This window comes from Heteronotia binoei, chromosome 5, assembly GCF_032191835.1.
Source record: "Heteronotia binoei isolate CCM8104 ecotype False Entrance Well chromosome 5, APGP_CSIRO_Hbin_v1, whole genome shotgun sequence".
NCBI lineage: Eukaryota > Metazoa > Chordata > Lepidosauria > Squamata > Gekkonidae > Heteronotia > Heteronotia binoei.
In genome coordinates, this window is record NC_083227.1 from 115,165,990 (window position 1) to 115,186,872 (window position 20,883).

The 20,883-nt window shown below is 43.2% G+C and overlaps 2 protein-coding genes across 4 annotated transcripts in view; one reads left to right on the forward strand and one right to left on the reverse strand.

Annotated features, from left to right (window-relative positions):
* The first annotated feature begins 1,293 nt into the window (after positions 1-1,293).
* Positions 1,294-11,953, forward strand: KIAA1191 (KIAA1191 ortholog). Its single transcript, XM_060240217.1, has 7 exons — positions 1,294-1,406; positions 4,626-4,816; positions 5,774-5,900; positions 7,233-7,357; positions 8,071-8,177; positions 8,493-8,641; positions 10,113-11,953. Exons 1-7 carry the CDS (start codon positions 1,379-1,381, stop codon positions 10,319-10,321), a joined length of 936 nt encoding a protein of 311 aa, XP_060096200.1. The 5' UTR covers positions 1,294-1,378; the 3' UTR covers positions 10,322-11,953.
* Positions 11,843-20,883, reverse strand: part of SIMC1 (SUMO interacting motifs containing 1) — a 72,529-nt gene continuing 63,488 nt past the window's right edge. For all 3 annotated transcript variants that reach the window (XM_060240216.1, XM_060240215.1, XM_060240214.1), the window contains exon 10: positions 11,843-12,313. In XM_060240216.1, coding sequence (XP_060096199.1) covers positions 12,060-12,313 — 254 coding nt within the window. In that variant the 3' untranslated portion in view covers positions 11,843-12,059. The remainder of the gene's footprint in view (positions 12,314-20,883) is intronic.

A 20,883-nucleotide genomic window follows, 5' to 3' on the forward strand; every position in this document is an offset into this window, starting at 1 on the left:
GACTCAATAGCTTGCTTTGAGCAGTTCAACCACTGCTGCTCAGAGATATGGCAAGCAAGCTATTGAGTCTGTGGGTGTCTCCTTGACTCAATTTGAGCTCCAGAGGATTTGTTAACATCTGAATGAGGCCCATCTTGTAGAACCCCCATGACCTTGTTGCGGTTACAAACTCTATGTATGTTTAGGGTTTAAAAAAAATTAAATGCAAAGCAAGTGGTAATATGAAGAATGGTGGGTTCTGTTTAGATATGCTCCTTCTGCAGTAAAGGAGTTAATCAGAAAGCATTATTATGTAAATTGTTTAGCTTTGGGTAACAGTAGGTGATGGGTTGAAAAAGGGATAGTAAATTGTAGTAGTATGATGTTTTATTTCTAGTGATCTCTCCCATCTTGTTAAAGTGCCCACTGCCTTCCTTTCCTGGTATGATGGGATGCTTAGTTGAATACATTTTGCAGGAGAAGCTAAGCATTTGTTGTTTTTTTTTCTTGGTGATTGATTCAAGAGCAAAGCACCACTACTGAATGCTTAATTTTGTTTTAAAGAACTTCAGGGGAATGTGAATCCATGTTTTAATGCAGCCTTACTAGTTCCTCAGATGTTGGCTTTACATCTGGGCATGAAGCAGTGTTATGCTTTTGTGACCCTGTCATAATTGCAGTACTAATATGCTAACCTTTAACATGTAGACTAGAGCATGTGTTTTTATAGGTGTTTGTCTAGCCAAATATTTGTTTGTCTAGTTGGTTTTTTTGGTTTAATAAGCCTGGTTGTTGTTATCACTTGATATGTTATAGAGATCTTGCATGAAGGTATTTCGGGATTGTACTTTCTCCAGGGATATTTCCCCCTTCCCCAATGCAGGAAATTTTTAAACAGCTTGAAGTGTCTTTTAAAATACTAGTATTGAATTAATGAACAGCAATCTTGTGCTGCAATTGTAGAGTGTCTTGCTCCTTCCGTTTAGTAAAGAATGTCTTGCTTCTGAATTTTTGTCAGTTGTATCTGCATGGAAGTTCGTGGAGATGCTTTGCTAGTTTCAGCCTCAGAAGCAGAATGGTCCTTTTTTGACATCTCTCTCTCTCTCTCATCGTATCTTGTGGTAAGATTTTTTAGCTTTTTAAAACTACATTACATCTAGTCAGATGCATTTCTAATGACCTAGACTTTTAATAGTTATTTGACTTTAATCTTTAATATGAGGGTTATCATGACTTTCTTTAAAAGGAATAGGGCTTGTAGCTGCTTTAGGTACTGTTCTTTATAGTACAGAGGCAGGATCTTTTTCTCTAGTGTTTGCAGATGAAAATTCCCTCTGTTTTTACGTAACAGGATCCCTGTTTTGGATTTCCATATAGTGAAAGACGTGGAGTTCCAGTCATGGCTTCAAGAAGAACAGATGTTCCTGGTAAAATTAATTGTCTGAGCAAATGTGAATTCCTTGACAAAGACAATTGCAATACGTTTAATATGTTTAAACTTCTCAAGAGTAATAGTGGAATTTGTAGGCTGTGCCAAACTGCATGCAAGCATATCTAGAGTTCAGCCACCTGCTTAATAGAGTTTAGTAATTTTATTAATAGGATTTTGTTAGTGACCTAGCATATTCTCTTAGCAGCCGCCATATTTACCTTTAATAAGGGATGCTAATGGTTCATTGCTGTTCACTAATAATGATGAATAACTTAGTATTCTCATGAGAAGAAATCTTCCAGACTGAATTTTAGTTCCTAGAAGGAAGTTTTCCCACACAAGTTATAGAATGAATTAAATTATTTTCAAGTATGATGTGGGACTGGATGCTGCTGTCTCCTGGCTTTAACTGGCTATTGAGTGTTATCTTGGAAACCTCTTTTATCAGGAAGTTGTGTATATATCGGAAGAACAAAAGGCTGTCATAAATATGAAGAACAATAGGTTGTTGGCTGTTACTATTTCGAGGAGAGTATGGTGGTCTATTTTGGTGGATAGTGGGGTGAAATACCAGTATTCTAAAGCAGAGGTGCAAAAATATTTTAAGCTTTAAGTATCAAACATTTTACCCCAGATGTGTTGTATCCTTGATATTAGTATCTTTTTGCTTCTTTGAATGGAAATCTGATTGTTACGTCCTAATGCCAAATGCCTTATGTAAGTTCTGGCAAAACCATTAAGAAAGGTACATGAGATATTTGGCAGGAAGGGTCAAAGCAGTTTTGGACCAATCTGATAAGATGCTAGTGTTATACGATATTTGTAGGAGTTTTGGCTTGGGAATCATCTAGCCAGGGGCGTAGCTAGGGCTTTGGGGGCCTGGGGCCCAAGATTTATGTGGGCCCCCCTATGTGTGTGCACGCCGCCAGAAACAGGATATGATGTCACTTCCGGTGATGTCACTTCCACAAGATGGCCACCACTTGCGAGGGAGCCCTGCTGGAAACAGGAAGTGATGTAATTTCCCCAAAATGGCCACCACTTGTGGGGGGGGAAACAGGAAGTGGTGTCACTTTGGGGGCTGCACCCCCCCCAGATGGCACTCCTCCAAGCTAAGCCAGCCAGCGACTTGGAGAATACATTTAAGGTTAAAGTTGCTTTCTGTCCACCTCTCCTCCCCCACCTATCTATTTGCCTGACTGCCTGCCTTCCTCTTGTGGCTCTCAAACATCTGATGTTTATTCTGTGTGGCTCTTGCATTAAGCGAGTCTGGCCACCCCTGGTATAAAGGAATGAATAAATAAAAATTGCTGGGGAAAGCTGCATACGTGAACACCATTTCTGGAGTCACTCCATGCAGAAAGTGCTTCTGCGAAGTGGCATGAGAGGTTCCTTAAGAGTCCCATGTGAGAGTCATGCAGAAATGTATATTTCAAAAACGATTCTTCGGGATGTGGTTCCCTTTGCCTCTCTTGGAACAGAACCAGGCAAGATTTGTAGGGGATGTGTGTGGGGAGGGGGCAACAGCAGCTTGCCCTTTGCCATTTATTGTTAAAACAGGGGCTAGCCAGATTCACGGAGAGCAGCTCCTATAAGCTGTGATGACTAAATGGAACCTCCACATTCCGGGGCAGCATACCTCTGAATCACAGTTGCAGAGAACGCAACCAAAGGGGTGGGATTCTGGCTTCCTTGGCTGACAAGGTGCAAGATGAGGCGACCCTTGTATCCGATCATGAGAAGGAGGGCTTCGTTGTCATGGCCCCTTCCTTACACAACCAGTGAAACGCTGATTGCCAGTTTTTCTCCAGGCCAGTTCGGCCAGGGATCCTGGAGGGTGTTGTTGTTTTTTATCTTGGCATCTTTTTGCAATGGAGCAGAGGTTACTGAGGGTGCGGGGGGGGGGGAGGTAGTTGCGAATTTCCTGCATTGTGCAGGGGGTTGGACTAGATGACCCTGGAGGTCCCTTCCAACTCTATGATCCTAGGATCCAGCAGGCCGCCTCTGAGGCACTGAAAAAGGTCCTTGCTCAATATCTGACAGCTGAAAGCTCCCCCCCCGGGAAAAAAAGACATGAACAAATGAACACATGAAGCTGTCTTATACTGAATCAGACCCCCCCCTTGGTCCATCAAAGTCAGTATTGTCTTCTCAGACTGGCAGCGGCTCTCCAGGGTCTCCAGCTGAGGTTTTTCACACCTATTTTCCTGGACCCTTTTTTGGAGATGCCAGGGATTGAACCTGGGACCTTCTGCTTCCCAAGCAGATGCTCTGCCACTGAGCCACCGTCCCTCCCCAGGCTCATTTAAAGGCATGCTACCATAATGAAGGACACTAGCCCTCTTGCTTTTCCCCGCAGGGCTGCTCTTAACAACTGCGGGGCAGGCAGATGTTCTACAAGAGCAGTTTCCCCTAGTGGTGGTGGAAAACTCGCCCTGCTGAGTTTCTGCCTGTCCTGCAAAGTGGGAAGGCTCTGACCAGGCTGCAGTAGGCACGTGGGGGGGGGGAGAGGAAGAAAAGGCCTAAGATCTTGCAAAAAAAATTAGATTTTAAATACTTGCCTGGATTCCCAAAAGCTGCACGCGCCGAAAAGTCCCTAGAAAGAAAGAGGACTCCTCCCCCTCTGCCCCCCTGACTTAAATGCTCCGGGCCTCGAGCCCGGGAATGGAACACTCGGCGGTGCCCCACGCGCATCGCAGCCAATCAGAGCGCTCCGAGGGTTCTACCCTCGTCCAATCGGGAGAATCGGATGCGGGCCGCCCTCGCCCTGCCTCCCTCCTGATTGGCTGGCGGCATCCGTTGTAGCAGGGGTGGGTTGCGTGCAGGGGCGTAGCTAGGGCTTTGGGGGCCCCCCAGACCTGAGGCGACCCGCCCCCCACGCCCCCCCCCTCCCTACACTGCATCTAGCTCTAGTAGCCACCTTGACTCTGTTATAATTGTGATGGATTTCTTAGTGTGTTGATTGTTGTTCTTGATTTGTTAAGAATGAATTGGTTGCATCAAAGTGTTAAATGCCAAAACCTTGCAATGATAGCCCTGAAAGATCCTCTGAATAACTGCTTGAACAGTTATTTCATGGAAAGAATCTGAATTGCTCCTATACTGAAATCTCTCTAAGATTATTTTCTCATTAAAGAAGTGCTCATGTGATCTGTATGGATTTGTGAAGAGCTGAAGTGTAGCCTTCTGTGAAATTTTCCATCTCTGTCCTTAGCTATTGAGCATGGCTCTGAAGGGCTTCTAGGAAAGATGTCCCAGCCAATTGGAATGTACCGTCGGGCATTTAGTTATGATGATGCCCTGGAGGATACAACACCAATGACCCCTCCTCCTTCAAACATGTGCTCAAGTATCCTGTGGAAACAGCCAGTCATCCCAGACCGAAAATATGAAGAACTTTCCAAGGTATGCAGTCTTTAGAAGAGAAAATATAGGTGATGTAAGGTGTCAGGTAGATTCTAGTAGCATCCCGAAAGGGGAAGGACAGATCACTGTAATTAGGTATGTTGGAAAGTATCAAAGTCTGGGATTTTGATACATCAGTTTTCTGTGAGTAAACCTTGCCTGTATTTTTAAATGTTAGTTCATTTGGCCAAAACCTTCAGATGTGCTAAAGTACCATGGTGCAAAGAACAGAAGTGTTACATCTGAGAGCTGATATGATCCCTAGCCTAAATAACAGTGAAGAAAATTTTGCAGAGCCTTCGCATATTGGTGAAATGCTTGCTGGAAAATACTGAAAGTTTCAGGTAGCTGAGTTCAAATTCCTTGCCACATAAAGATAGAGTGATGATAAAATGTGAAGGGAAAGTTCTGTATGTTGCCCCGAACTCACTGAAGATACAAAGGGATAAAACTATATATATATATGGAAGTTGGTCAGTTTTAACATAAGATCTTTTGAATAATGCTATTTTTGATAGAAGTTGAAGGGCTTTAAAGGGAGCATCAAATTGTGCTAATTTTGATTTGTGGCTTTCTTTAGGAAGAAATCTGAAAGCCACAGTTGTCTTGCGTTTGGGGCAGTGGAGAAATATAATCTCCTGTGGAGGAGTGAAAAAGGGAACTCTTTCAGCTATTTTACAGGCTATCACAGATTTGCTTTTCAGGGAAATTAGGAAAGCTTCCATCTTCTAAAATTGGATATGTGCTGGCTACTATACCAGTACTGTACAAATGTCATAGGAAGGAGAGTGAGGAAATGCCATTCTTAAAAGCACTGTGTTCAGTCTTCCGTACCCTTTGGTTATTATTCTGGCACAGTTCCAAGTTTTTTCCCATAAGGCTCAGGATGAGCTCTGGATATTCCTGATATAACACTTTTTCTTTCTCCTCAAATTGTACCTGGCTTCCTCTGTACAGGTTGAGGAAGGGGAAACTAGCATGCTTCCATCTGCTATAACCCCCTCAACTTCCACTGAGACTGTGAACAGGGTTCCAGTGGTGAAGGCCAAGGCCACCCACATCATCATGAATTCTCTCATGACAAGTAAGAGTTCTTATATACATCTAGTAGGCAAGTTAACCGGGACATCTAGGTTGGCTTTTTAGGTCTGGACTGGCTGATGAAATTGTATGCATGGAAGAGGACTACATGCATGACTAGATGTCTAATGATAAAGGGCAAGCCTTTTAAATTCTAAGCAAAAACATTCCTTGCGTTTAAATTTCAGTCATGACTAGCAGATTAGGCTAGAATATGGATCAGCAGTGGAAGGGATGAAAACCATTACTTTGTGAGTGTTGCAGGGTTTAATTATATTTTGGTGATAGTGTTTGTAGGATATATTATCACCTTGTTCCATTTGTTAGTAACTTGTATATTGGCAGCTGTTACATTCTATGGAGAAACAATCCATCTACTGAATTAACCGTGACTTTTCTAAGCTGTAATAATTGAATGTAGTACAGTCTCCTTCCTGCTAGTAGTCCGGTACCTGGGACACAACCTTATAGCCATATGATATATATTTGAATCTGCACTGTACAGGTCTGATGGTTTCAGCAGCTAACTTTTTGGTCTCTTGTGCTGAGTCATTTGCTTTGGAAGCATCTAGTATGAAATGTTTATAGCTTTCAGTGAAGTTTCTAGAATGGCCATGGCTGACCTTGGTTAGCTGGCAGTCTAGCACATACAGCAGTAGTGAGGTTGGGTTCAGGTTTGTTCTATGACATCATGCTGATTTCAAACTAATATCTTAATAATGTGGCATGCCCCCCACCCCATGGGGGCTAATGTGCTGGTATTATTATGGGCATGATTTGTTGCAAAGCAATGAAACATATTTAGGTTAAGATATAATATGTGGAAAAAATTTATTGCAGAAAGATAATGTGCATTTTCTTTAATTTGAATATCTGGATTTTTCATTTTAGAAGTTAAGACAGTTGCTTTATAGAGTGTAAGACTGTGTACTCTTTAGGTTAATTGCATTACTACCGTTGAACAGAGTCAGAGACACACTGTTTCTGATCTAAGTAACTAAAGTTGATGATGGGACAATTTTACTTGCTGGCATTCAGAGGGCGTTCCTCCTAAAGTTTTTTTTTTTTGCAATCCATGTAAGTTGGTCCTTAAACAAAAACCATTTGAGAAGTTGACTTGGCAGTAATGAAATTAGACTGATGAAAGAGTCCAGAATGTTTTGCAGCAAAACATTTATTGTCCCAATTATAATTTATTGTAGATGGGGTGGATGGTTTACAGAATTTCCATTCTCTTTATTTCTACTTATAGAGGATGCTTGGCGGAGCCCCTTAGAAATCTATCAAATGGCATTGTTTTGTGGCTTGTGTGAATGTATCATGTTGTCCATTCTAGAACAAACTCAGGAGAGCATTCAGCGCTTTGAGCAGCAGGCAGGGCTGAGAGATGCTGGCTACACTCCCCACAAGGGCCTCACTGCAGAGGAGACAAAATACCATCGTGTGGCTGAGTCACTCCATGTAAGGCGCTTTAAGTCCCACTGTACTCTAGTTCTGGTGGAGGTGGTCTGTTACTACTTTACAGAACTAGATGTCAAAGGGTGGGATATTTAATGGTGGGTGTTACTAGTGGTGTGATTAGTTTTGAGTTTTCTAATAGACTGTTATCTTACTTAAGATGTCAGTAGGTTGTGCAGTTAGCTCTTAAATCTAATATAAACCAAATAACAATGCATTTAATTATTCATTTAGTAATAGTGAAGCATTGGCCCTGGTGTTCATGATGCAAATACCTATTTCCACAGCACAAAAATCCACCTTTTTGAGATGGATCGTAGAATTAATTACTGTGAGGAAGTGGGTTTTATATCCCTGACCAGTGAAGTTCACATTTAAGTTCAAGGTTAGAGTTAAGGTGAGGAATTGAGGATAGTGTCCTTAGAATGATGGTATATCTTTTGACTCTCTCTCCCCCCCCTCCCCTTCAAGAAGAAAGAAACTCTGTTTTATAATTACGGAACAGCGTTAGATAATTGATTTGTTTGAAGTGAGGACTAAGTGGTATTGAGGCTTCACTAAACAAAATTTTAATTTTGCATGCAAGCTTTTTAACATGCTACATGATGCTGTTACTATGCTAACCTAATGAAAGGAGATTTAACTTTCAGATTGCTGGGTGTTTGGTCCCTAGCTTCAAAAAGCTTCCAACTGCATGTCTTTACCCTTTCTAACAGAATCTAAAGATGCAAAGCGGAGAAATAGCAAAAGAAGAGAAACAGGCCTCTTCTGCCCAATCTACTCCAAGCAGCACTCCACATTCCTCTCCCAAGCGCAAATACAGGTACATTTCCCGCAGACTGGGCCTCTTCCCAGGAGGAAAGAGAAGACCCCTTACAGTCTGTCTCTAAATGACTAGAAATCCCAACCTTTTACATGTGTCTTTTCCAGTCAGAATTCTGTTTAGTCCTCCTAAGTTGAGCTTTCAGTGGTGCCAGTTTTTTGCAAGTGGATCTTGTGTATAGTGGCTCTCATGATTCTCTTGGACCAATCTGCTGCAGACTTACTTTGAGTTGTTCCATTGAGACTGGATGATTGTGGTTGTCTATTGCTGCTGTGAAGGTCTTTCAGTTATTTTTAATTGATTATTTCCCTTTAGGACCTGGTTTAGTCAGGGAACATCTACTTCCATCACTGGTCCAGATCTTATCTCCATGGATTCTAGCGGTGGTGACAGTGATAAAGCCTCCACAGAAAAATGGAACCTCTTTGGACCTCGAGCTCTCCAGAAATCCACTGCTGACTCAGGTATAAGGAGTGCTGGAAGATGATGGCTTCAATGCACTTCTCTTTCACAAAGCCCCAAGATAAGAGGGAAGTTAAATTCCAGCATTAAGTTGTGGCTCATGCATTCACCTGTAATTTCTAACTTAAGAATAGGAAGTGTTCAAGTAAAATTTAGAACAAGGCAAAACTATGAAAAGCTTTGAGAAATGAAGTTTATAGTACACATGAACTGGAATGCTGCGTGGAAGTGAATAATGCACTGAACAATTAGTCAGAAAATGAAACTTCGGCTCTGACCTGGATAGTCCAGGCAAGCCCCATCTCATCAAATATCGCAAACTAAGCAGGGTTGGCTCTGGTTAGTACTTGTATGGGAGACCTTGTTGAAATACCAAGTCAGGAAGATGGGGCAGGCTTTATTCAGCCATCTCTCTGAATATCCTCCAGGCCCCCAGTAGGGGTCAATCACCAGAGGTCAACATGACTTCTAGGTGTAGACAGACACACACACACAAAAAATACCAAAAGAAAATGAAACTTGGACTGAATATAGACACTATCCCCTTTTCCCTTGGTAGTGCTTCTATAGTGATGTCAGTGTTTACTTTTACTTCTGTAGTGAGTATATGCCATTTTAGTTAGATTTAACTAAACCTGTCTTCTCAGTTTTGCTTCCTAATCATGATGATAAGATAGCTTTCTCATGTGAATTTGTTGAAACGTCTTTTGTTGACAAGCGGAACTGCAGCATTTGTTAGTGTTGAGAACTTGTAAATAGGGGTGTGCAGGGCTTTTTTTGTAGAAAAAGCCCAGCAGAAACTCATTTACATATCAGGCCACATACCTTGGCACCAAGCCAGCCAGAACTGCATTCCTGTGCGTTCCTGCTAAAAAAAAAAAGTCCTGTGTGTGTTCGGTATAAACCAAATACCCAGAAATACCTTATTGGTATTTTGGAGGTATTTCTTTAGCCAAATGCAAATTAGACAATGTGATTTGGCTACTGATATAGCTGGCCTGAATAAAAGTCAATATTATTCAACTTTTATTCAGCTCAGCTATATTTCTGAGGTGAATTACAGCTGTGTGTCTCAACTTGGAGAAGGCATTCCCTTCATTTTGGAGGCGTGCTAGCTAGATGGCATGATTGCAAGTGAAGGTAATTTTTAAATGCCTTCCCTTCACTCATGGTAATGTGCCACTGAGGTGTGGGATTCTGGAGAATGAAGGGAAAACATTTTTAAATGCCAAATAAATTTGGGTTTCCTGATTATTTACCTGAATCCCAATATCATATAGATATTGGGATTCAGGAATATCAAAAGTACCAATATCAGTGGACCTGAATACAAAAAAAGCGCTTTTTTGTGTGTGTGTACACCCCTACTTATAAAACGCCAGTTGTTTTAAAGTGTTTTGTTAGTGCTTTTGCCACTACATATTAAGCCTGTCTGGTAATTTACTGACCCTGTCTTGTATATTCTTCCCTCAGGGGGCTTTACCATCCAGGCCTACAAGGGTGCCCAGAAGCCTACCCCAATGGAGTTAATGCGTGCTCAGGCTACCAGGATGGCAGAGGACTCTGCAACATTTAAACCCCCTAAGATGGACATTCCAACTATTGAAGAAAAGAGACGTTCCCCCCGTTCTCATAACATCAGACCACGAGACATGAATGTGCTTACTCCTACTGGGTTCTAGCAACATTTCCACATGGAGGCAAATAATCTAAATATTTAATAATGGACAAAATGGTCCAATGCTGTTTTTCTACATTCCATTCTAATGAGCTTTTGACATTGCTTTCCTAGCTCAAGAGTTGCACAAGGTCATGAAAAAAGATGTGGGCAACCTAATGCCTTTCTGAATTACTTGCTTCCCCCCCCTTCCCAAAGGACCCTTTTATCCTGCACCGCCAATAACCATCCTGCCTGTATAGAGTTCTGACATACAGCTCTGTGCTTCTCTATACACCGAAGTTTTATAGAGGGAAACCATGAACCTACTAGAGCTCTTTTGATGTGAATACCTAGGATGCTCTGTTTGGCTGTTGCGTAGACATCTTTTTATTCATGCCAGGGTATTGGAGGACAATATACAGTTTTTCTAATCTAAATATCTCTGCTTTGAATCTTTGGGGGAGGTCTGGCATTAACTTTAATTTAGTGATCTGTCAAGAGTTTTGTTCTTGGAGGTATCAGTCTTTTTCAATATGAAGACTCATTTGCTGACCTCTTCATTTATAAGAGGTCCATGTCTATGGGCATTAATTGTTAAAGAGAATGTTTCAGCATGAAAATAAAACAGACCCTTAGGACTATGGTGTGAAATTCATAATAGTGTTTGGGACGTACTCACTAAAACCAGTGTTTTGGGCGAGGTTCCATTTCTTCTGCAATACAATCCATTGCTTGCTTTACAGAAACAATCATTGGTGTAACCATTAGCATCAGGGAACCCTAATGGCATTTTGTGGGAAAAGCATGTGAAATAGTATTATAGTTCTTGGGAAATGGAAACTGGTCATTCTTATTCATGCTGCGTTAGCAGACACCAGGATCCAGTGAAATAGTAAAAAGTTAGCAGCACAGTGCACATTCCCGGTAACTGGGCGCAAGTGCTTATTTTTACAGAGTTCTGTTGTTGGATATATTTTGAGCAGTCAAGAACAGTAGAATGCTTGCTGTATTCTTTCCATGCTCAGGGGCAATGAATTGTTATTTGGTTTTCATGGTGTAAATTCTGAGCTGCAGGCTGGCTTTCCAGAATGAGATGGCATGCTACAAGCATCCATCATATAGAAGCTCATTGTTTAAAGGCATGTTTACTGAGACTTCCTTGTTAATATGTTTGTATGCCCCAAGAGAAATCTGTTTCCCATCAGAGCCCAACTATTCCTTTTACAAACTGTGGTGGTAACTGTAGTTCAATGATGTAGTAATATCTCACTCAGTTTCCTGTTATTCCTTGACTATAATGGTAACTTTTTGGATTTCTAAGGTGCCTTGATAGCACGCCAGATCTGTCTAGCCTGTTAGCAATTACCATTGCTGCTTGCATGCTGTAAATAGTGATCCCACTTCTTGGTTATTTAATTTATTTTGTGATGTTTTATGTTTGTTTCACTGTTGTACACTGTGCCTAACACTTCCTACAAAAGAATTAAAAGTAGGGAATATGATCATTAATTTATAGTAACTTTAAGAAATAAATTCCCTCCTATGACCTTAGTGAAATAATTTATTACAAAAAAACCTGTACAAAACTGAAATGGGAACAAAAACACTGTTAAATCCGTATTACAGAAGTCTAAAATAAACTTGTATAACTGGTTGTGCTGCCCGCGGGCTAGTGGTATAAAGCATTACCTGAATATAAAAAAAGAGGTTGTGTTTGTAGTGAGGATTCTCTAGAATGGAAGAACTATTGCTCTGCTACTTTAATCCCCAGGAGGTCCATCAAAGTGCTCAAAAGTTCTATAAATATCTGTAGCAGTATGAAACAATACTCTGAGTAGATCAATCTTTTCTTTGATAGGTGAGGGAAGTGGTTGTCCCAGAGTTTGCAAAAGCTGTTTCTGGAAACTATTTATCCTGACATCTGCATCTGGGATGGAATCATGTGACTGTAGTTTAGGTTTGGCAGCTCTGATAATCAAATTGATCCGTTCACACACTGAGCTCCTTAAGTGTCCTGTAAGGGAGGAAAATTACAAAAGATTAGTGAGGGCTCTGATATCCACTTAAAAGACAGGTGGATCCACTTAAAAGACAGGTGAGCTGAGAGGCTTCTTGGGCCTACATTTTATCAGATGATCCATATCACCCTTCAAACTAATGAGGTGCTTGAGCTGATAGAAGTTAGAGGACCTGAAACCGTCGGACTTCTTTTTGGTAGCATTGTGGCTGATAAGTATAAACTTTTTGTTCTGAAGGGGAGGGCATCTTAACATGGGTGATTCCTGTCTATGCATCATGGAGGTAGGACTAAAATTATTCCAGACTTCTTATCTCCTAGGTGAAGTCACCCACTGCCCTTGGTTCATTTCCTTCTTAGCGAGAGCAGGATTTTGGTTGGAGCTGCTTAGCCAAGGCCCCTACAACTCAGCAGAAGGCACTTAACGCTTCTATGCTTTTATACCTACTTCATCTCATTTCTTCTGTATATCAGTGCTTCCTTTTGGCCTATTTCTCCCCTGCTTCTGAAGGCAGAGTGGCTGGAGGCAATGGAAAACTTTTTGGATGGAGGGAGGTATGCTGCATTCAGGGATGCATTGAGAACTGCCCTGATGGACTGGAGAGTCTGTGTGGGTTAGGGTTTGGGACTTTGCAAGATTTACTGAGAGACCCAGGACTGCCAGGAGACAAAGAGAGGCAAAGGAGACACAGTTAACTCTGATGGTGGAACCAGTTCTATGGCTCCTTCAAATAACAAATAAACTTCTTTGTCAAGGCCCAGGGATGACGGAGTTGGAAGGAAACAGTGCATGTAAGGAATCTCAGAAAACTCCATGGTGTGCTCCACCATGATGATGGTGAGGACCCAGACACCTGATGCTATTGACTCCCAAAGATGTTGAAAGGGAGAAAGTCTGGTTCCTAGGGCTGGGGTGGTGGTTGGAGACCAAGGAAGAAGCAAGTCAAAGGGACTGCTTGGACTAGAGAAGGACGTTTGGTCTGTTGTGGTTTTTGCTTGGAAGTGTAAGTCTGTTTGATATTGCTGGCCGTGCGCTTCCAAGAGTTGGAGGAGTGAGGCGATATGGCTTACATTGGTGGAAGGAGGACCACTGTTGTAATACTTTTGGGGAGCAGAGACATTGACCCCTGAACATTTGACCTTTTTCCGACTGTCATCGACAGTGGAGAGAACTTGATCTGTTATAGAACGGAAGAATTCCTCTCTGTCAAATGGTAAATCCTCTACCTTAGTCTTAAGGTCTGGTTGCAAACTGGTGGTACGGAGCCAGGCTTAAGGCTACAGAAGTAGCCATAGCTCTGGATGAACAGGAAATGGCATGTTTAATGGTGTTTATCTGTTTTTCTGGACAACCTGGAAAGTTCATGGACCAACACAGTAGCCTGCTGTTGAGAGGTATCAGAAAATTCAGAGATGAAGGGAGTAAATCAGTTAGCTAGATTAAAAATGTAAGCTGCAAAGTAAGCCAGATAGTTGTATAGTCTGCTCAAGGTGGAAATTGTGGAGTACAGCTTGCATCCAAGTGTCGCGTTTGCAGCCCTCCCGGCTGAGCTGGGTGTCATGACTGCTTTACTTTCTGTGCCTATTGTGTGATCACAGAGTTGGGGCTGGATGAGAGACCAAAAATTTTGCATCAGTGGATTGAATTCTACAGAGAGAATCTAGTCTGTGTGGTGTTGATGGAATTGTGACTGGTTTATCCCAGGACTCTTTTAGAGTTGCCAAGTATATGGGGAGCATCAGAGGAACTGCTGGTGAAAGTTCAGACTGAACCAACTGGCACACCAGATCTGTGACTTCAGGAGCATCCATGTTGATGGGAATATTGAGGGCCTCTGACATTCAAGTGATGAATTCTAAATAAGCCTTAGCCTCTTCTGAAGGGGAAAGGGTGCCTGGAGGCGTAAGATCTGGACTTGGTACAGGTGCTAGAGGGTCTTCACGATCTGAATCCGAAAAGGAGGAAGCCAACTTCAAGGGCTGTGTAGGGAGTCAATTGTCTGGCATGTAGATAGCAGGCTGTTGAGTATTGTCTGCGGAAATCAAGGTGGTTTTAGCTGGTGCTCCAAGAGCCACTGAGGGTTGAGAAGGTGCCTTTCGTGGAACTACCAGGGGCTTTCGGTCAGACAGATGTAGACTGGCCTTGGAATGCTTGAGCAGCAATGTTGTGGATCAGCTGAAGACGTGCAGAAATTGCAATAAGTAGAGGGTGAACAGGACTGACTACACTGTCGATGTGACAGGGATCAACTTCGCTGTCAACAGAAGTTTCAAGGCCAAGAAAGAGACTGCTTGCATAATAGAAGTGGACGAATGTCTTGAAACCAAGCAGCACAATCCTGAGCACTGTCAGTAGCAGTGTCAGAGCTGAGGAATTTGAGTGGCGCATTTGTGAAACGTGCTGGTGATTCTGAAGGGGTGTGATGAGATTGAGCAGTCACTGATTGGGTGTTGAAGGCGTTGTTGAGTGACCAGCAGCCATCAGTGCCTCTGTGTCAAAGTTGTCTGAATCAGGAATAATGATTACTGTTGACATCAAAGGATCCAGCGCCATAGCAGTCAAAGGTGGGGTAACTGATGTTTGCATGGAGGCTGAGGTGGAGACTTGAGCCAGAACTTGAGTAGAGGCAGTCGATGGCTGAGGTTTTGAAGTTGATGTTTTAGATGAGTCAAGGACACTCAGTGAGTCAGAAGACACTATTGAGTGTTTTTTTGTCTTTGTTGGACATATGTCATTTCTTATGAGAGGCAGCTGCTGAAGCCAAATCTCCCTGCTTCTTTATGGGGGGGGGGGAGGCGGCTAAGTTTTAGAGGACTCAGAACAGGGCATTAGCAAGGTCTTGGCTCTTTAAATGGGCTGTGCAATTCTTATAAGTCTGTTTATTGAAGCCCCGACAATGTATGCAAGAGTCCACTTTATGCCCTTCCCAAAGGCAAAGCAACCAGTAGGAATGACCATCAGTTGAAGGCAACTTTACTCTGTACTTTAGACACCTTTTTAAAAAGGTGGTTATTCCCTCTTTGGTCTGCCAGGTTTTAGCGGAGAAGGATAAGGGGAGAAAGCTCAATGGAAAATACGAGGGTCCTTTTTTGTTGTTTTTTTAGGAGACACTTGACAAAAGAAGGGAAAAAATGAAGAATTTGAAGAAGAACACTGAGGTGACGAGGAGGCAACACAGTGAGGTCTAGCTAGGGTGGCGGTAAAAGAAAATGAGCGGGGGTGGAGCTTTCTCCTCAGTTCCAGGCATGCTCAGCAGCTGCCTGCTCCCTAGAGCAGAGGAAAAAATTACCCAAAAACCCACTTACACTGCTTTTTGAGTTCTGAGGTCAAATTCATGCAAGGGCCCAAACCCAGGTGTGGGACTGCACAGAGACCATGAAGAAGATAAATCATGTCTTAAGAACAGACAATATCTTGACAAAAGCTTACATTAAAAAGCAGGGCAGATCCAAGGCTTGCCCTTTCACACACAGACTGCGTAGATCAGGGGTGTCAAACTCATTTGTTATGAGGGCCAGATCTGACATAAATGAGACCTTGTTGGGCTGGGCCTATTTAAGATTAGGTAGCAGAGATACAGGGCTTTTTTTGTAGCAGGAACTCCTTGGCATATTAGGCCACACCTTCTGATGTAGCCAATTCTCCTGGAGCTTACAGTAGGCCCTGTACTAAGAGCTCTGTAAGTTCTTGGAGGATTGGCTACATCAGGGGTGTGTGACCTATTATGCAAACGAGTTTCTGCTGCAAAAAAAGCCCTGCAGAGATATAAACTTTATAAAGGACCCAGACAAACACAATTAAAGATTTTTTTAAAAAACCCCAAAACACCTTAAAACATGCTTAGAACAGCACTTGGTCTTAAAGGTGCTTTCTCCCATGAGATCCAGGGAACTGGGCAAAGGAAGCTCTGGCTCTTTCCTTCCTTTCCAAGGGGACCAGGAGGGAGAGGAGCTTCAGCTAATAGAAGGAAGAGAGGCTTGGTTCAGTAGCTCTGCTGTACGACCGAGAGCCTGGCAAAGCAAGCTCTGCCTCCTCCCCAAGGGAGAACATAAAGGCTTTGCTCTGTAGCTCCTGTGCAATTGAGCAAGCCTGGCAAAGCAAGCTGTGATGCAAAAGGAAGCAAGAGAAGGAAGCAATGACAGCCAGTTGCTTGGGGGCCTGATTCGGCTCCAGGCTGCATAATTGACACCTTGGCATAGATCTTGTATTTATCATAATGGAACCATATCAGCAGAAGAAACAGATGGAGCACAATAGCAGGGTCTTAGTTAAATTACTTTCAGCATTCCACAGTTAAAGAAGGGTACATCTGCTCATCAGTTTGATTTTGATGTTTTTATGTCCTTCACTATGTTTTGCCTTCGAATTAAACCCAAATAAATGGTGACCATATAAACTAAGCTTGTTATTTGAGTTAGGTCCTTGCATTTGTTAAAGTATATTTATTATGCTGTATGCTAATTTGCTGCTCACCCTTTATGTATGGACTGGTAACTTCTATTTCAATGTATCTGAAGAAGTATGCATGCACATGGAAGCATACACCTTGAGTAAAGCCTTGTTGGTTTTAAGATTACCACTGGACTCAAAGTTCGTTCTGCTGCTTCAGACTGTCATGGCTACCCCACCTGAATCTATCTCCATATCAGCAGAGCACATCAAGGGACAGCAAAATATGCTAGCAGGCTGGCTAACCAGACAATACCAGGACAACAATTAGAAGAGAAGGGGATTGGATTTATACCCCACCCTTCACACCTGAAGGAGTCTAACCAGGCTGGCTAACCAGACAATACCAGGACAACAATTAGAAGAGAAGGGGATTGGATTTATACCCCACCCTTCACACCTGAAGGAGTCTCAGAGCGGCTTACAATCCCCTTTTCCTTCCCCTCCCACAATAGATACCTTGTGAGGTAGGTGGAGCTGAGAGAGCTCTAAACTAACTGCCCTTGAGGGTCAGCTCTGTGAGAACTTGTGACTGACTCTAGGTCACATCATCAGGTGCATGCAGAGGATGTCGCTATTATATGTAAAGAGACAGCTTATAGCATGTGCTGCAGAACTGAAAGTAGATCTAGAGGCTTAGATGATCTACATGACAGCAGGTGGCTGGCTGCCAGAGGTATTGCATCAGCCAGCAGAGTCAGCATGACACAGCAAGTTGCTGATTGGCTGTCCAATGTATAAATGTACAGAGTAACTGTGGTGAATGTGGGTTAATGGAGTTGGAGTTGCAGCGGAGCATATTGTCAGTGAGAAGAGTGAGTGGTGTAAATAAATGTATATAGTGGTTTTACAGCTACTGTGTACAGCCTTCATTCTTGCGTCGCTAAGAATCACCCTCTTGGACTCTAAGCGCATCGACAGGGTTATGGGCCCAGCATGCTTCCGCTGCGCCTAGAAGACCTGAGAGAGGTGGTAAAGAAAGGACGCTGAGTTGCTCCAGAGGCTGCCTAGGAGGTGAGACCAGCAGTGGCTGAAAGGAGTCTGAGCAGGATGGCTACAGCAGCAGCTACTGTGCTGGTGGAGAAGCTCACCACTACCAACTACAACACCTGGTCGCTGAGGTTAGAGCATTTCCTGAAGAGAGAGGGGCTTTGGGACTGTGTGTCAGCTCCTCCAGCTAATCCCACGCCGGTAGAGGCCGTTCAGGATCAAAAGGCTCTAGCCACTATCATTCTAAGCGTTTCAGACGACCAGCTGGTGCATGTCCGTGGGCATCAGACAGCAAAGGAGGCTTGGGAAACTCTCAAGGCTGTGTATGTACAGAAGTCAGCAGGGTCGCTGATATCCCTGTGTAGGAGGCTCTACAGGAAACGTATGCTGGCCGGGGAGTCGATGAGGGACCACCTCGACGGTATGTCTGTTTCCAAGAGCTAGAAGCAAGAGGGAAAGCTGTGGCTGAGGAAGATAAAGTGTACATAATATTGAGCTCTCTGGACGAGAGATATGACATGCTGGTGGATAGCATTTGAAGGGCAGGATGCCGACAAGCTAACTTTGCCTTACGTGACCGGCAAACTCCTGGCAGAAGAGCAGAGGCAGCTGGAGAGCAAGAGAGAGCAGACTCGACCCAAAGAAGAAGATAAGCCGAGGTCTGTGGGGGCTGGTTCCAGCTGGCAAGCCAAGGAGGAGGAAAAAGCCTTGCAAGTGCGGAGGAAACGCTGTTATCTGTGTAACCAGCTCGGGCATGTGCAAAGATTTTGTCCACAGCAGCAGAGAGAGAGCCGGCGGCAGTCTTCAAGGACACCCCAGGCAACTCTGGTAAGAACTGGTCTGGGACTGCAGAGTCTGCCCTGGGTTGTAGATTCTGGGGCTACCCAGATATTTTGCTGCCAGGAAGACCAGCTGTAGGACTGCAGACCAGCTGAGCAGAAAACCGTGAGCCTAGCTGATGGGCGACAAGCAGGCGTGCTTTGCCAAGGCACGGTCTATTTTCCTGGACTTAATCACAGCTTTGATAAGGTATGATGTGTGCCAGAGTTAGAGACTAATTTGTTAAGTGTCTCCGTTCTGGCAAGAGCTGGGTTTACCATAATATTTGATAAGCAGGGCTGTGAAATTTTGAAGCAGGGTAAACAGCTGGCTAAAGGCACTCTAAGAGCTAATGTATATGAGCTTGTGCAAAATGTGGGGAAGGCACATACTGTGTGGAATAGACAACCACACAGCAGGTGCATTCATCGACTGCATAGAAGGCTGGGCCACGCCAGCTACCACACAATTAATAAAACTCTGGAGATATTGGAGGGAGTAAAAGTTGACAAATGTAATGCCTTCCTAGATTGCAATGTTTGTAAAGAAGCCAAGTCAAGGGCATTTCCATCGACCAGACGGAGTGAACGTGTGTCTGAGAGACCGCTCCAATTAATACATGCCGACCTGGTGGGGCCGTATGCACCCAGTATTTCTAAAAATAGGTTTGGGTTGATTCTGGTCGATGACCACAGCAAGTTTGCGTGGGTGTATGCTATTAAGCATAAGAGTGATGGCTGTGCCACCTTTAAATACTGGGCTAGAAGGGTGCAGAAACAGTTAAATGCAAAAATTGCCTCAATCCAGACTGATCAGGGAGGTGAATTTCTAAACAAAGAGTTTGCCAACTATTTGAGGCAAGAGGGCATAAAGCATAGAGTTGCTAATGTTTCCTCTCCGTGGGAAAACGGTATCGTGGAACGGAGAGGGGGAGTACTTCAGGGTATCTGCCATGCTTTGTTAGAAGATAGTGGTCTAACGCAGGCATACTGGGGTGAAGCCTTGAAAGCGTCCTGTTATATTTCTAATCACTTGTGGACGGAGGCTATAAACGACATACTCTACAGGGTCCTGTATGGGAGAAAGCCATCCCTGGATCACCTTAGAATATTTGGATCAAAGGCTTGGGTGAACATTCCTCTTGATAAGAGAAGGAAAGGAGGTGCCAAAAGCAAAAAACTTGTGTTTGTGGGGTATCAGAACGGCATGAAGTCCTGGAGGTTTGTAGACAGTAATGACTTGATTAAACTGAGTAGGTCTGCCTCGTTTTGCGAGGATGAGAATTGGTCCAAAATTCATGCCAATGAAATGCCTAGAGAAACTAAACTGCAACTGTCTCTGACAAGTGAGGAGGGGCAAAAGCCAGAAAACAAGCAGGCTCTCTCACTGCAGCAGGAGGAGGACAGTGCGAGCAGTTCAGAAGGTAGCATTAAGCAGCAGGAGACTTCTGAGGCTGTAAAAAGGGAGCCGGTTTAAGTCAGGGTCTCGGCAAGAGAAAATAAAGGTGTACCGCCCAAAAGATATGGTTTTGATGCTGACATAAATTATCTGGGCAATGGAGATAGTTTGCCTGATGAACAGTCCAGAGGCTGTGTAAGTGCACCAGATGTAAAGGAGGATACTTCTTTCACTGGGGAAGAAGGAGGTTATACTTATGTATACGATGACCATCCTAAAATGTATCCCAGTGTGCTGGAGCTGTTGAATGAGATGTCTTCTGGAGAACAAGAAGACACATAAGCAAAAGCCTGGAAGGAGAGGCTGTAAGCAATATCTGAATTAAAAGGGTGCAATGTGCAAATAAAGAAATGCTGATATGTAAAAGCAATGCTGTAACATTAAACAAACTTACTGTTAAGCTGTAACTAAACTATGATTGTAAAACTGAACTGAAGTGTGAACAATTTCCAAAACTGCAAATCTTAGGCTAAGTGTAAAAAAGCTGCAAGCTGTAAAAATGTGTAAGCAAATATGTGTATTGAAATGCTGTATGTACATCTACACCAAACTACACGGTACTGTGTTTCCAACAGGTCTGGGAAACAAGCCAGCAAAAAGATAAGAGAAGTGCTCAGTCTGGGAAGAGAGCCAACTGAGGAGATATGGTCAGTCTGGGCAGAGAGCCAACTGATAAGAATGTGCTTGCAGGTTAATTGGCAAGCAGAGCAAAATGTGTGTGCGTTAACACAAGTGTTCAGGGAAATGACAATACTGAACTGTAACCAATGTATATATGGGAATGTATGTAACCAAATGTATTGATGGTAAAATGACCAATATGTATAAGCAATGTTGTGATGTATAGATG